At 37.1% G+C, this 14,474-nt stretch overlaps 1 protein-coding gene across 13 annotated transcripts in view; it reads left to right on the forward strand.

The window, feature by feature from the left end:
* Nucleotides 1–14,474, forward strand: part of LMO7 (LIM domain 7) — a 134,147-nt gene that overhangs the window by 101,471 nt on the left and 18,202 nt on the right. For 9 of the 13 annotated variants that reach the window (XM_027674555.1, XM_027674558.1, XM_027674556.1 and 6 more), the window contains 7 exons: nucleotides 2,417–2,531; nucleotides 8,124–8,285; nucleotides 9,633–9,817; nucleotides 10,466–10,526; nucleotides 11,546–11,602; nucleotides 13,726–13,751; nucleotides 14,059–14,163. In XM_027674555.1, coding sequence (XP_027530356.1) covers nucleotides 2,417–2,531; nucleotides 8,124–8,285; nucleotides 9,633–9,817; nucleotides 10,466–10,526; nucleotides 11,546–11,602; nucleotides 13,726–13,751; nucleotides 14,059–14,163 — 711 coding nt within the window. Of the gene's footprint in view, nucleotides 1–2,416; nucleotides 2,532–8,123; nucleotides 8,286–9,632; nucleotides 9,818–10,465; nucleotides 10,527–11,545; nucleotides 11,603–11,755; nucleotides 11,798–13,725; nucleotides 13,752–14,058; nucleotides 14,164–14,474 lie in introns of all 13 variants that reach the window. The other 4 variants (XM_027674557.1, XM_027674560.1, XM_027674559.1 and 1 more) reach the window with 4 other exon arrangements.

Genomic DNA, 14,474 nt, shown 5'->3' on the forward strand with positions numbered 1-14,474 from the left:
TTCCATCTGGCTTGAGTTCCTTCTCTTTTTTTTAGCTATTTACTTGAATCTCATTAATGTTCACATTAATTTTAAAGTAATTCACCATCTCTTTGCGTATATGCTTATCCAGGAGTTGGGTCTTTGTGTTCTTTTTGAAATATGTATCTTCAAGTGCTGTTTCCTCCAACCAATTGCATGTTTCATGTGTAAAAAATGACCAGCAACAGCTTTGATTTTTGATACCTTTCTGTAATATCTGAAAATGTGCTTTATACTGCTTGACAGATTAGAGATTAGTTCTTTGCATTCCTGATGCTGCTGGTAAAGTTAATTGTGCCAGTGAATTGTGCCAGTAATTGTGCTTGAGTGAAAGTCGTAAGACCTTAGATGCTGATTTATGAAATGACTTCCCATATAATCTTTTCAGAAATTCGATGACTTTGAACCATTCTTCTTCCTAATCACTTGTGGAAAAGGAACATATTGCAGTTCCTGATACCCCTTGGCCATTGCAATGAATTTATCTTAAATTTTTGAAACTGTGATTGCTGTATAAGGAAAGGGATCATAATTTTTTTTTTCTGTCTTGTAGCAAAAACAGGCAGAGGATTTTCTGTTCTAATCAGTGAAAACGTAGATTAGATATGGCTTCTTAGAATCTCTTTCAGCATAGCAAATGAGAATAGCATATACTAGGTCCATATTATTTTTTTCCCATCATTAGTCAAGAGATTATAAATAGTCCTTCCTACAAATGAGTAATATGGGTGTTTTATTTTAAAAATTAAAAAAAAATTAAGAAAGCTTGTGTTGTATTATAACTTAACAAACTGTAACTTAAGGAATGCAAGTTCCATTTGTTTGTAAATCATTGCCAGAGATGAGAGATTGATATAGTTCACTAGTCATCAGTGCAGTTAACACCAGGTCTGTGGAGCACTAACTGTTTTAGAGATGACCTATCCAAATGGTGAAGTTCAGTGTACAAAGTCACATTACTCCTCTGACAAGAGATAGGTTTGAAGAGTCATATTGGGATAGTGGAAAAAAATAAGAACAGGAACACACTTGTATTCCAAAGGTTTGTATGTTCTCTATCCGAGTGTGCTAACCTGTTAGTAGATTCACTTTTAATATACTCATCTAAGGACTTGAGTTGAACAGGAGCATTTGCACACTAGTAGATGTGTTGTGAAGAAAAGACTTAATTTCTACCCTGGGCTGTAAGGGGGAGTGTTTTCCCAGGAACATTCCTGTAACATGAGACCATACCTCAGAATGTTGCCTTGCAATGTTGTTTGCTTCTGTATCCAGTGCTCAGGTACTGCTGAAGCCTCCTCTGGCTGCACTTCTCAGAGACTCTGGCTGGCTGCAGTGCTCCCTGTAGCTTCCTGTTGTGTCCTACCAACACAGGAGCTTTGGGGAATTGCCATAGATTTCTAGAGTTTTAAATATTTTAAGTTAGGGAAGATGAATCCCACCCTTCAGGAATGCTGGTTCACTAGGCAGCTAAAACGTAGGTGTCCATTTAATGCATGTATAAAAGCATACTGGGTCTCTTCCATGGACATGTTGCTGGAATATATCTATTTTAACATTATTTGACAGAAAAAGTCTATTTTTTTCCCTTTTATTACAATATCAGTTTCCTGATAATGAAATGCATAGCATGCATTTGGGTATTTTAATTGTTTTTAATGATTTCACATTAAAATGTTAATGTAATATAGTTTGGGATTGAAAGCAAGTGTTTCAAAATGTTTTCCCATTCAAATATTTTTGCTGTTTAAAGTGGTAATGTTAGGGTTTGATGCAGATATTGAAAGCATCTTGAAAGTCCACTAGAATGGAAGAGCTGAATTTAGCTAATTTTGGTATTAGTTTTATTATCTAAGGTCTCCACAGCAAGCTGGTAGTATTTCACACAAAATAAAAAGAAGTAATTTTTCACTTAAGTAAACCTGGTTGCAGCATTGAGCTTAAAGTAAGCTGATGATGTTCACTGTCGGATGTGCAAGAAAAAAAATAAGATTGATTACTGGTATCTAGTTTTTTCACATCTCTGATGCTCTCTCAGGAGGCAGTACGTTCAACAAATTCACAAGACTATCCAAGAAGACTCATTTAGGGCTTTAATTTCCTCCAGTTTCTTAAATTTTGTAGCATTGTGTTAACAAAACATTTAAAGTGATAGAAATGCAAAGTGGAAAGTATGTGTAGAGAAAATATAAATGTAAACTGAAAGAACACCTGTTTGAATAAAAAGCAAATGAGTTACTTAACTGACTTACAATACTGTTTCCTTTATCTGTGATGCTAATAATAGATGATTAAAGTGCACATTGTGAGCAGCCTCACTTATTTAGAGGATAACCTTTCCCTCATTTGGATTCCTGTGATACCAGATACTGTAGTGTCATGTTTTATTTTTCAGGAACAGTACAGTGAAATGAGAATCAGCATAAACCAGAGACCTGGCCACAGTCGCAGCTTCGGGTTTACAACAAATTGGAGTTCTTCGGGAGCCTTTGTACAGACAGTTGAAGAAGGTAAATGTGTATTAACTGTACAAATTTTTGTTCTCATGTTTAGTTTGCAGAGGCTTCTAAATTAAGGCATCTGCTGCTAAGAATGCTGCAAACATTTTAAAAAATCAGGTGTAGAACTGAAAAATCAGTATTTAGTTTGCTAATATGTTTCTGTGAATCCTCATCTCTTGAAAACAGGTTGAATTCAGAAATGCCAAAAATGCATTTTCCTAATTAAGGACATTTCTATAACCCCTGAAAAGGCATAAACATGATTATTTGTTCACCAAGCCCCTTACTGAACAGTAGTAGGGGGCACATACAGGCTTCTAATATCCAGATTGTTCCTTTCAGCAAAGTTTAAAAGATTTCACTTCATATGATTTGTAAACAAATGCAGAGGAAAATTAGTTAGGAAATTTAGTTAGTCAGTTTGAATTTTGGAGATGGTTAACATTTTTAAGCAGTTGCAACTTCTAAATTGATTTCTAGTGCAGTTTTTTTCAGTTGTTTCCATACTGAGGAAAAGCAAACATTTTTTTCTTCAGATGAAATATATATAAAGTTTATTTCTAAGCTTTAATAGTCTTCTGCAGAGAACAAGCTCAATTTTCTTAATTAAAAAAAGGCAACAAAACTCAACAAAACCCAAGCAAATCACACGTAATGCTTGTTTTCTGAACAGTGGTCTTTCCCATTGCCAGTAATACTTGAGGAATATTGAATTCTGCCATTTCTTCCACCTAACACAAGATCATCCTGAGAAAGGGAAATAACTGGAAACTTTTAATTTAGTTAGTCCTTAATTATGCTTTCCAGAGAGGAAAAAATACCATTTAACAGCATTTAATGAGCAGTCTTAAATTATTTTTTCTCATTTCAAATTAAAGAACTGAAGAGGCCTTTCTTCACTATATCAGACTACTTTTCATAATTAGATTTGTGCTCTAGGATAGCCCTTCTTGAGCAGGGAGGATGGAACAGATGACTCACTGTAATTCCTTCCAACCTGACCTGAATTCTGTGATTCTGTAACTTTTAATGTTTGCTTTGCACAAGGAATAACTTCCCATTTGCTTTCCTTGCTGCTAAGCTTCTGGTTTAATTTTCTTCCTTGGAGGTAGAGGTCTGTCCATTTACTCTGCCAGCTGTAAAGGAGAAATCTGAAGGTAGTGAATGTTCCTGCTAGTCATTCACAAAGGTCCGCATAGGCTCTGTCCCTAACGAGAAGGTGAAGGCCTTGTGGCTGTTGTCTTGGTTATGCTTTATTACCATTCTCATAATGAACGTAAGGAAGGGCACAAAGTATAGATTGAATAGACAATGGACTGTATCTCAGTGTTCTTGTTTGTAGCCTGTGTTCAACATACTTTTTTTCAAAAACTTGCTCATATTGTATTCTTATTCAATTCCTGTAGCTCCCTTTAAAGGAATGAAGGATGAAAGAAGTGGGTGGCCTATTGAAAGATTAAGATGTGCTTTCAGCTAGGCGCTTAGCAATGTTGTATTTCTTGTTTTTAAGGATAAGTCATAGTCTAATTTAGATTGGAAGGAACCTTGAAAGATCACCTAGAGCAAAACCCTGCTCAAAAAACTGTCTAGACAATTCAGACAGGTTGCCTAGGACTTTTACCCATATGGATTTGAAACCCTCCAAGGATGGAAACTGCATAGCCTCCCTGGGCATTGCATAATTATCCTCTCAGAGAAAATTTCCCCCACATGTCCAGTCAGACCAATCTTTGTCCCAGTTTATAACCACTGTGCTGTGTTCTCCTGCCATAAATTTCAATAAAGAGCAGACTTTCCCTTCTCAGTGACTCAGTGACTTCTCTTGGTAGGTATTGGGGAGGCTGCTGTTAGGTCCCCTTGCAGCATCTCTTCTCCAGGCTGAACCTCTTAGCCTCTCCTCACAGGTCAAGTGCTCCAGCCGTGCCCATCCCAGTGCCCTACCATTTAACTTGCCCCACTTTATTGATGTCTCTCTTACAGCAGTACACCAAAACTGGACATGGTATTGTCAACGTGGCATACCAAGTGAGGAGTGAACGGAATAGCCACTTGCCTTGACCTGTTGGTCATGCTGGTGTTCATATAGCCCCAACACTGCTAGGGTCCCCCAGCCTTGCTCTCCAGCTCAACAGTGCCCAGCCTGAACGATCACCGGGGTTAGTCTATCCCAGGAGCAGGACTCTGCATTTGGCCTTGTTGAATGTCAGGTTCCTGCTCTGAACGGCAGCCCTGCCCTCCAGTGTTTTAGCCATCCTTTTGGCAAGGTTTGCAAACTTGATGAGGGTGTGTTTCAACTCCTTCTCCTGATTATTGGTGAACACATTAGAGAGAGTAGGTCTCAGTGTACATCCCTGGCAAGCTCCACTTGTAACCAGCTTCTAGGCTGATTATGAGCCATTAACTGCTACCCAGAGAGCCTGACAACCCAGCCAGTTGTTCACCCATCTGTTTGTTCTGCCCTGTAGACAATACAATCCCAATTTTGATACCAGGATGCTGTGGAAGATCATGTCAATAGCCTTATTAAAGACAAGGTGTGTGGTATCCACCACTCTCCCCTCATCCACAGATCTGTTCAATTCATCATTAACAATAACCAGGTTGGTCAAGTGTGATTTAGGCTTGGCAAATCCAAATTAACTGTTCCTAGTCACCTTTTTCTCTTCCATGATCCTAGAAAGAGCTTCAGGAATACTTCCTCTGATTGTTTTTCCATCCTAACTAGCTGTATGATTTTCTTGAGATGATAGCTTGCATTTATCTTTTTAGGACTTATAAATGACTCTGTCTTCTATATATGCTATTCCTTAAAAAAAAAAACCAGTTGAGAAAACTAGGCAAAATTAATTTCTTGTAAGTGTTCTCAAAAACCTAAATATGAATTAAGCTTATAATGCGTATTTCAGTGAGTCCCATTTACTACATATAAAAGAAAAAGAAAGAACATAGTGCTCATTTTTACAGTTTTCAATTTTTACACTAAAAAAATAGGTAAATAGCCTTAAAGTCATTAATCTAGTCTGTTCTGTCAACTTCCGCAGTGTCATATAATCTTTATTATTTCAGTCCTTTCCCTTTCAGTTTCCCTTTGCAATAATTTTTTGAGATTGTCTTGATGTAGGAATGCACTTCTGTGATCAAACACTTGCAGTCACGTAGGACACAGTAAATTTGACCTATTTCCTTCAGATTTTATTTTCTTTGTATTTATCTATTGTAATGACAACAGATGGGGATAGGTTAGAGGACACTAAGTACATCTAGAAAATGAATATTTGTTTTGTTTTGTTTTTACTGGGGACCAGTAAGAAAGAAAAGTCTTTTACCTTCAGGGAAACTTGCAAAAAACAGCAGTACATGTTTTATATCACAGAAACTAAATCCTTTATAGCAATATAAAGAAATTATTGTTAATTCCTGTAGTTTTGGAGGAGCTGGACAGAGAAAGACAACATACAGCTTTTGGCACCTAAATTTCTAGCTAGTCTCTGCAGGCTTCTCGCCTTCTCTAGAGGTGAATCAGAGCAGAAGCCCAATATAGGCACCCTGGTTTGTCCTTTTATTCACAGACTGTGGAGGAAGAGCAGCTGGCAAAGCTACATGCTAAAAATTGTGTAGTGTAAGTTGTTCTGGCTAAGTTAGGTCTACCTGTGCAATCTAGAGACTGCTGCTATTCATTCAAATCTGTATGGCTGGAGTATGGTCTGGATATGTCTTTGTAGTAATAGCATAGGAAGAACCATGCAGTCTTAAATTCCCTTCCTTTCATAAAACTGAGCTGAGATATACTGTTCACACCTCTGAGCTGGGTCTTCTCATCACTGACAAATTTTTTGAGTAAGATGAACATGACCTTTTTTGTTTCCTAGGGCTTGTTCTGTCACAACACGAAACAGAGAAATTATGAGTTTTGGTGACTCCCCTTGAGCCTTAAGCATTCCCTCTAGCATGAGCATAAGGCTTAGTCTAGATGCAGTCAAACTTAGTCTAGATGGTACTAAGTATCAGACATAATTCCAAATGTTATATGATCTTGTTGAAAATAGTAACTTCAGTGTTAGTATCTTCAATAGTATTCTTAGTAGTACCTTACATTAATAGATTAACATCTTCCTGGCTTTTAAGGAGATGCATGTTTTTTCCAGTTTAAGTACTGCCCATATTTTCTTCCCCCAGATAAAAACCCTACCTTTTCTTCTACAGTGTTGCTTAAAAGCAATTGGTGTGTTTGGAAAATTTTACTGCTAACTGCAAATGAAGTTGGTAGTCCATATTTTAAGAAGAATGCAGAAAAATAAAATATGGAGTTTTGCCCTTCTAGTATAGTAGCTAGTGTTGCTTTTTAGTGAATTATGATGAATCACTGTTTGGTGCAGTATTAGGAAGCATAGCATTTGTTAATTTCTTAACTTTTTCATGTGCCAGGAATATTAAAAGCCATTGGAATCCTTAGTGGATGATCCAGACTTACAGTGGTATTTTACTAACGAGTCAGATAGACAGAAGACAGGATGAAGCATATGATCTAAATCCTTCTGTCATATTTGTCCATATTTGTTTCTAATAATGTAATAGAGCATTGTTCTTGGTATATTTTAAATAAGATGTGTGGATTTCACTACTTACTTTGGAAAATGCTTCCATTGTGTAGTTCAATTTTTTTTTATTAACATGAGGGTTTATTGTTCAGTGCTTAACTACATTTTTACTTGGCTTTTCTATTTTCCATTCTGCTAAGGGAATAATTTTAAATGGAAAAACCATTCATATGTAATTCATAAAATCATACTTGGAGAGTCTGACTTTCTCAGCTCATCCATTTTCTGAATTAAATAGAGAAAAAGTTTATGAACTGATCCTTATATTCTCTGTCCCTGGTCTAGTAATATTGCCTGCCAATGTGTAGTAGATGAAAAAAAGTATAAAGTGCAGCCTGTCTTGCAAAATATCAGTAGATTCAAAGTCCAAGCTCCATAGAATTTGCTCTTAATTGACAAAATAAGTAGAATCCAGACAAGTCTAGTGGTACAGCACCCAGCAATATCTTGAGTCCAATTACCAGTCAATTCAGAGCTAACAAACTATTTTAGCACAGCAATAAAGCAGCATGCTCTTGTCAGTAAAGTCCAGAAACTGTAAATAAGAATATGAGAAAGCCAGCTTCTACTGGAATTAACAGAGCGCAGGCTGGTTTTTTGGCAAAGAGGAGGATTACCCAAACGTTGGCTGAATTTCAGCTAATTGTTGCAGACCCTGTGGTGCTGCGTCTCTCTCACTATCTCAGATTATAACGGTGAGTTAGTGAAGGCAAGATTGAGTCCAAAGGTTGCTTATTAAAAGGGCTAGCCAGAATGCGAAGACTTACAAGTCCAAAAGATTGATGCTCTCTGTCATTTTCATCAGTTCTAAATTGAAAAGCTACTTTGATAGAGTTTACTGATTTTATATTAAAATGTAATAGATTTTCCTAAGACTTACTGAATATCGACCATTAAGCATTTCCTTGAATAATTCCCCACCTCACTCCCCTCCAATCACAACTGTGATAAAAAAATAATTATGAGTGGAGACATAATTTTATTTTTCTTCTGTTTTCTGCAGGTAGCCCTGCAGCACTTTGTCAACTGCATGTAGATGATGAGATCATTGCTGTCAATGGGACAAAGGTTTCACATATGGACTACAGTCAGTGGGAAGAAGCCATCAGCAGAGGACTAGAAACTGGAAACCTGGTCATGGATGTCAGACGATACGGAAAGAATGGTGAGTTGTTTCATCAGGTAGATACAGAATGCTCTGTAAGGCAAATAAGCTTTGTCTCTGCTGTACCTGACAGCTGAGAGTCCTTATTACCCTTACAGGAGTAATATGTATCTAAGCTAAGTAGTTTGCCGGTGTGTCTGTTGCATTTTAACACAACTTGGCTTTTTTTAACTGCTTATGCATTAGAAATGTCTTGACAAGCAAATCTTCAAAGCATTGAAATACTGACATCTCTCTTGTGCTCTGGCCTGTTTCTGAGAGGATGCATAGGTGAAAAAGTGTGCAACCACCACAAAAGGGTATATAACATTTCATTTCCTTCCATACCACAAGAATAAAGAGGACCTGTTCTCTAGACCATAATAACTGTTTAAGCCTTTCTCTCTCAATGACCAGCTCCCTTTCTTCAAAAGAGGATCATGTGTTCCTTTCTTCAGAGGGCATTTCAAATGATGTATGAGCTTGTTGGTGGCACCTCTGTGCTATGATTTTGTCCATTGACTCAAATACTGTGATGCTGTAATCTCTTCTGTCCAAAATGGCTAGTGTTTCCATCCTCGCTGATAGCCTTGTAACACCTCTAGACTTGCCATGGTTTTAATCAGGATACCCTTTCAAAGTTCCATAAGAATTTTGCAGAGTTCGAAATGTGACCAATAACTTCTTTCACAGTATAAATACAGAACATTCTTTTAGTAGGAAGCTGGGTAGAATAAGTTACCAGCAAGTGGGGACGAAAAAGTAGAGTGAGAAAGAGGCAAGAAACAAATTGCTTTGCAGGACCTAGTACAACTGTAGAGTAAGATTAGTGGCAAACAATTCATTGAATGAAATTTTTGGTAGTGGGAGGGGAGAAATAATGGAGTCTGAGAGAAGAGTATCTTTGCCTCTTTAGTTTTGCTAGTTTAGTTTGGACTACCTTTTCTTCCCCCCTCTGTGCTTCCTGATGAGCATGGACATGAAAATGACCCTTCCCTGGATATAGTGTAAGAGTCTCATTGTACCTTGCCTGCATAAAGTTGGAAGACTTTTCTCGATCCTTACTAACGTTAATGAAATAGTTGCCAATGAATACTAACTGCTCTTTAATGTTGAACTGCTGTAGCACATATTAGCAAAACATCTGGCAAACTTTACCTGGCTTATGACTAACATGTGCATTTTTGGGGAAGGCGGTCTGCTCATAAATGCCCTTTTTCCTGTCTTCACAAATTCCACCTGATTTCTGTGTCTCCCTCTTCTGTTGTGTGTGGTTTTGTGTTATTTTAATGTGTTTTCACTAACTCTTGTTCTGTTCTTTGACATTACTGTCTATATTAATTTCTTGATCCTCCACATACCAAAAAGATTGGGGCAAAGACCAGCCTTCCCTGCCACATGTAAGGCATAAAATCCTCAATCTCACCAGTATGGCTACCAACATTATAGGTACATCTGAAAATAAATGGATTGATGCAACTTCTGGAGAACATGTTTCAAATGTTTCCACCATATCAACAAAAAGAGATTTCTCCAGCAACCTTCGAAGTTCTGTGAGTATGTTTTTGAAGGGTTGTGGGATTTGGGAGAAGGAAGAAAAAAATGTAATGTCTTGGTAATGGGAGGATGGAGAAAAAGCAGTACAAGTAAAAATATAGGACACTGCAAATATGGAGATGTAGCTATGTATATATTAAGGTAAATAAGATGTTTTAAAGACTTGCTACTGTCTATTCATGAGTGGACACCAGTAAATGATATTAAAACATGTGCAGAGTATATTTTAAGTAAAACATATGTGTTTTTTTCTTTAGAGAAGACTTTGACCTGTGTTATTAGCATAAATGGAAGTTGCAGCCCAAAGAACAAGTGTATATGAGCTTTCAAATTACTTATAAATAACAACCCGCCTGCCAAGGAGCTGAAATAGAAAGATCTTGGCTTCTGGCATTTTCTTGCAAACTAATGGGTTTTTTATTTCAGCAGCAATTCACAGCTGCTTATTGATTCCCTCAAATGCCTGCGGTTGCCTTATTATAAAATACACTCAGGAAGTTTTAGATTGTTTTGTATCTTTCTGTAGAAAATGTTATAAAATGTTTCATGAGATATAGTTCCTGTCAGGGAAGATGTGTAACTGGATAAACTTCCACAAATCTAATGAACCTAAGACCTCTTTTTTTTTTTTTTTGATTTTTCAGGATACAGAAACAAAATTGATAAATGGAACACAAGGAGATCTTGGCTCTAATGAACAAAGAGGTAAACCACTGTTGCTATTTATCTGCTAATTGTGTGGTTTGCAACAAGCACAGATGTTAAACCTGTAATAATTGCAAGCTTTATACAGTGGGTGAAGTGAGACTTTAATGAACTAAAAGCTAGACAGATACCACAGAGATGTTGTTGCATCTAAACTGGGTGTAGTTTGCTTCCATGACATGCTAGGCAGTTTGAGAACTGACAAAAACCTGTAACAACCCCCCCTGCCTCTTCATTAGTGTTTATAAATTTACCGTGTGGTAGGGGTGAAAGAGAAGAAAGCACACAATTTATTGTAATTGCTACTGCATTGTGTAGAGACTGAGTCAGTGTTAGTATTGATTTATTTCAGTGCCCAGGAAGAGTGTAAAGAGTGTTCAACTTTTGGTATTTCCAACCCCCACCCATTTCAGTTGTGAGGTTTTAGGGATAGCAGCTGTTTCACTATTATTATTTTACTTTTATTCCTGGAGAATGATATTGATTATTCCTGTATGAATAATAATTACTTACCATACTATGAGCAGTTATAACCTTACTTGACAACAGTGAGAGAAACCAGGTATGTATACTTCCTAATGGAATAATAATCCTTAAATAGGAACTTTGTGTTTCATTTTAACTTGAATACACATGGCAACTTATAAAAGAATTCCCCCAAGATATCAGTTGCCCTCTGGAGATGCCTTTCTGATGACCTGAAATGGTGATTAGGCTCCTCATTCCAATGTGACATCCCGGTCGGGGAGGCTTAAATTAGACAGGGAGACTCTGAGTCCAAGTTTGACACTTCTACAGTTGTTATAGTTGGACATTGTTAGTGATAAAATGAAATACTAATCAGTATATGATGTAACCTACTAAGGTTTTACTTGGTATTGCAGAGCCTTTTTGTTTTTCTGAAGCGATGTTGCTCAAGATGAGAGGACTAGCAAGTTTCTTATCCAGTGGTTATAATCCTTAAAAAAAAAAAAAGGCACCTCATTGACTTGTTTGTGTTCTTTGTATTTTTCAAATAGCATCTGAACCTATTTCTTTGAAAAACTTAAAAAGACGGTCACAATTTTTTGAACAAGGTAAATCAAAGAGCTAACATTTCATGTACTTCCATGAAATTGTTCCTGCTGCATACTCTTCCTAACAAGTCTGGTGCTGGGTGCTCTACCTCTTCAGCATTGTTCGTTGCAGTTGTAATGAAGCAACATAATGAATTTCCCTTCTTTTCCCAGGGTCATCAGGTTATTCTTACAATTCATGGGTCTACCTTTGTGGTAATGGGTCTTTGTGTGTTCTTTTACATCTATAGCTGTTTAAATCTCTTCTATGTCCTTCATCCTTTTTTTTTTCCACTGGTTAGAAGTAAAAAGGATAGCACTCTTTGTTCAGGTTTGCTACTACCTACAAAACAAGAATAATGGTGAATATTCCAGCAGAGGTTTAGTGAAGATGTCAGAGCTGTTGATAAAATACGTAACTCTGGATTTGAGTTTATCTTGAGTTGCAGCTCTGTGCTTTCATGTAAATTGATGGAAAAAGACCTCTGCTGGCTTCCCAGTATGTGGTGATATCGCAAGATCCCAAGAAGACCAATATAAATTTTTAATTTAATATGCTAGCTTTTAAAGGCAAAAAATAAGGCACTCAATTTTGGTTTTGTAGGTTGCTTTTCAGTGTTTTGCATGTCACAGCTCACATACTTCCACTAATGTTATATGTCTTATGCTGTCTTCAGGGTATGTATGCCTTGCTGTTTTGCTGTAGCCTGAAAGAGGGAAATTCTGGCCCTTTGGAACTTCAGTTGAATTTTGCCAATGATTTGAGTGGGGCCAGGATTTTGCCTTTAGTGGTGATGACTCTTTGACAAAAGTGACTGTGAAGTGCCATAGCACATATCTGTTTGTGGTTCTGTTTGCTGAATTATATCTGTATGGTGGTATTTTGTTGTTGGTTGTTTTGTTGTTGGTGGGGTTTTTTTGTTGGTTGATTTTTATTTTATGGCTGGCCAGAAATTTTGTTTTTATTTTAATTAGTTTTATAGCAATATTTTAACCATTTCACTTGTACTTGAGGGGGAGAACAAGGTTGTAGTTCTAGACTGTACATTCAATACAGTTATGTTAATTTTAAACTTTTTACACTTCAGCTTTACAGTTATATGAAAGATTCATCTTTGTAAACCTGTGCAGTTCAGCATAAGCTCACGGGGTGAGAGAAGAGGGAAGCAAAGATAGGTGCTGTCTGTGCCTCCCTTTAGGATCTCCTGGCGCAATTGCAATAGATCAAACTATTTGTCCTGTTGCCACTGTGGCTGTTGAGATCTGACAATGACAACAAAATTGTGCATATACAGAATGGACACTAACCTGTGACTCATTATCTTTTGTATCCTAAGTTTGACCTTTTTTCCACTTCATGTGGTCCTACTTCAGAAACCTATTGCAACTTGTTGCTTTTCTGTGTTTTCTTTAAACTTGGAGATTAAACTTTTAAATTTAGAGAGCTAGGTAACAATTACACTGTAAAAAACAAAAAAAAGTGATATTGCTTGAGAAAGGGTTATACTTAAATTTGTGCTTTTCCACATTTTCTTGACTTTTAATATGTTAGCATAATACATGTGTCTCTCTAATAATCATCTTGGCACAAGATGATTAAGTCCAAGTGTGATAGCCTCAAGTAGCATAAGGTTTGTGGTGAAAGGTGACAGCTTCACTGAATTCAAGTGTGCATTGGGGAGTGGGAAAGGAGGAAAGTTGGAAAGGAGAAATACATGGTTTTGTGGTAGAGAAGTTGCCAGTGGATGTCTATTGGTCTTAATTCATGTCAAGGGCGGTAGGTGATTAGCTTCTTTACCTTGGTGCCACATTCTGGATCGTGCTAAGCAGTTGGGTTTCACAGTAATAATAGGAGAGATACAGTAAAGAGCCTCTGTATTGCCACAGTTGGAGATGTACTGCTAATTCAAGCAATTGCTGATGGCACTTGTAAGCATGTAAAGCTTTTAAACAATTGTGCACATTTAGTTGAAAGCACCTAATAAATTCTGCCCTTGAGTAAGTTAAGTGGGGCAAATGGAAGCATGTCTTACTAAGGAAGCAAAAATTAGTCTAAAACTGACTTGCCGAAGTTACACAAGTCTTGCAGTAGTTAGTATGTGTGGGTCTAATGATTTCTCTTTCTTGCCTTCCAAATGTCACAGGAGGCCCAGAGCCTGCAATGCCTGATGTAAGTACTGTTTATGAACTACTGATTACTTGTGTAATCCTGGTCTTTTCAGGAAGCCCACTGTTTTCTGTTGCCTTTTATACTTCTTTAAAATTTTTATGAAATCTGAGAGGACTAAGATTTTCTAATTTGTAACGGATGATTGTTCTCTGTCTGTTTGAAGAAAAGGCTAATTTAGGTCCTTGTCACTGTAAAGTTCTAGTGTTTGTAATGGCTTCTGTTTCTCACTTTAAAAAATATGTTTTAAAATGTAGAGTGTTGATTACACAGAAGAGGATAATATTATTTCATTTTTGTGCTATATTAGCTCCCAGTCCCATCCATTAGTGCTCCTAGTCGTCGGGTTTGGGATCAAGAGGAAGAGCGAAAACGACAGGAAAAATGGCAAAAAGAGCAGGATCGTTTATTGCAGGTATAATTGATCTTCATAATCATGGGCTGTCAATCTCTTGTGTGCAGCAGCTGTTAAAAAAGAAAAGTATCATGTGACTTCTGTAATTTTTCTTACTGATTGCCTGAGGAGATTCTCAGATACGTTTTCTGGGCTGCACATGCTAGCAGTTATTCAGAAAAAAAGAGGACAATGCATTAGTGAGCTTCATAAAATCAAACCCGGAATGTGTATTCACTATAGCCAGAAGTGCTTAATCTTCGCAAGGCCGGTATGTCCTTACTGGCTAAAGAATTTAAAGGATAAGTGAAGACATAAAGGGCAATAGTCTT

The sequence above is a fragment of the Neopelma chrysocephalum genome, unplaced genomic scaffold (genome assembly GCF_003984885.1).
Source record: "Neopelma chrysocephalum unplaced genomic scaffold, ASM398488v2 Primary Assembly neopelma1_25, whole genome shotgun sequence".
Lineage (NCBI taxonomy): Eukaryota > Metazoa > Chordata > Aves > Passeriformes > Pipridae > Neopelma > Neopelma chrysocephalum.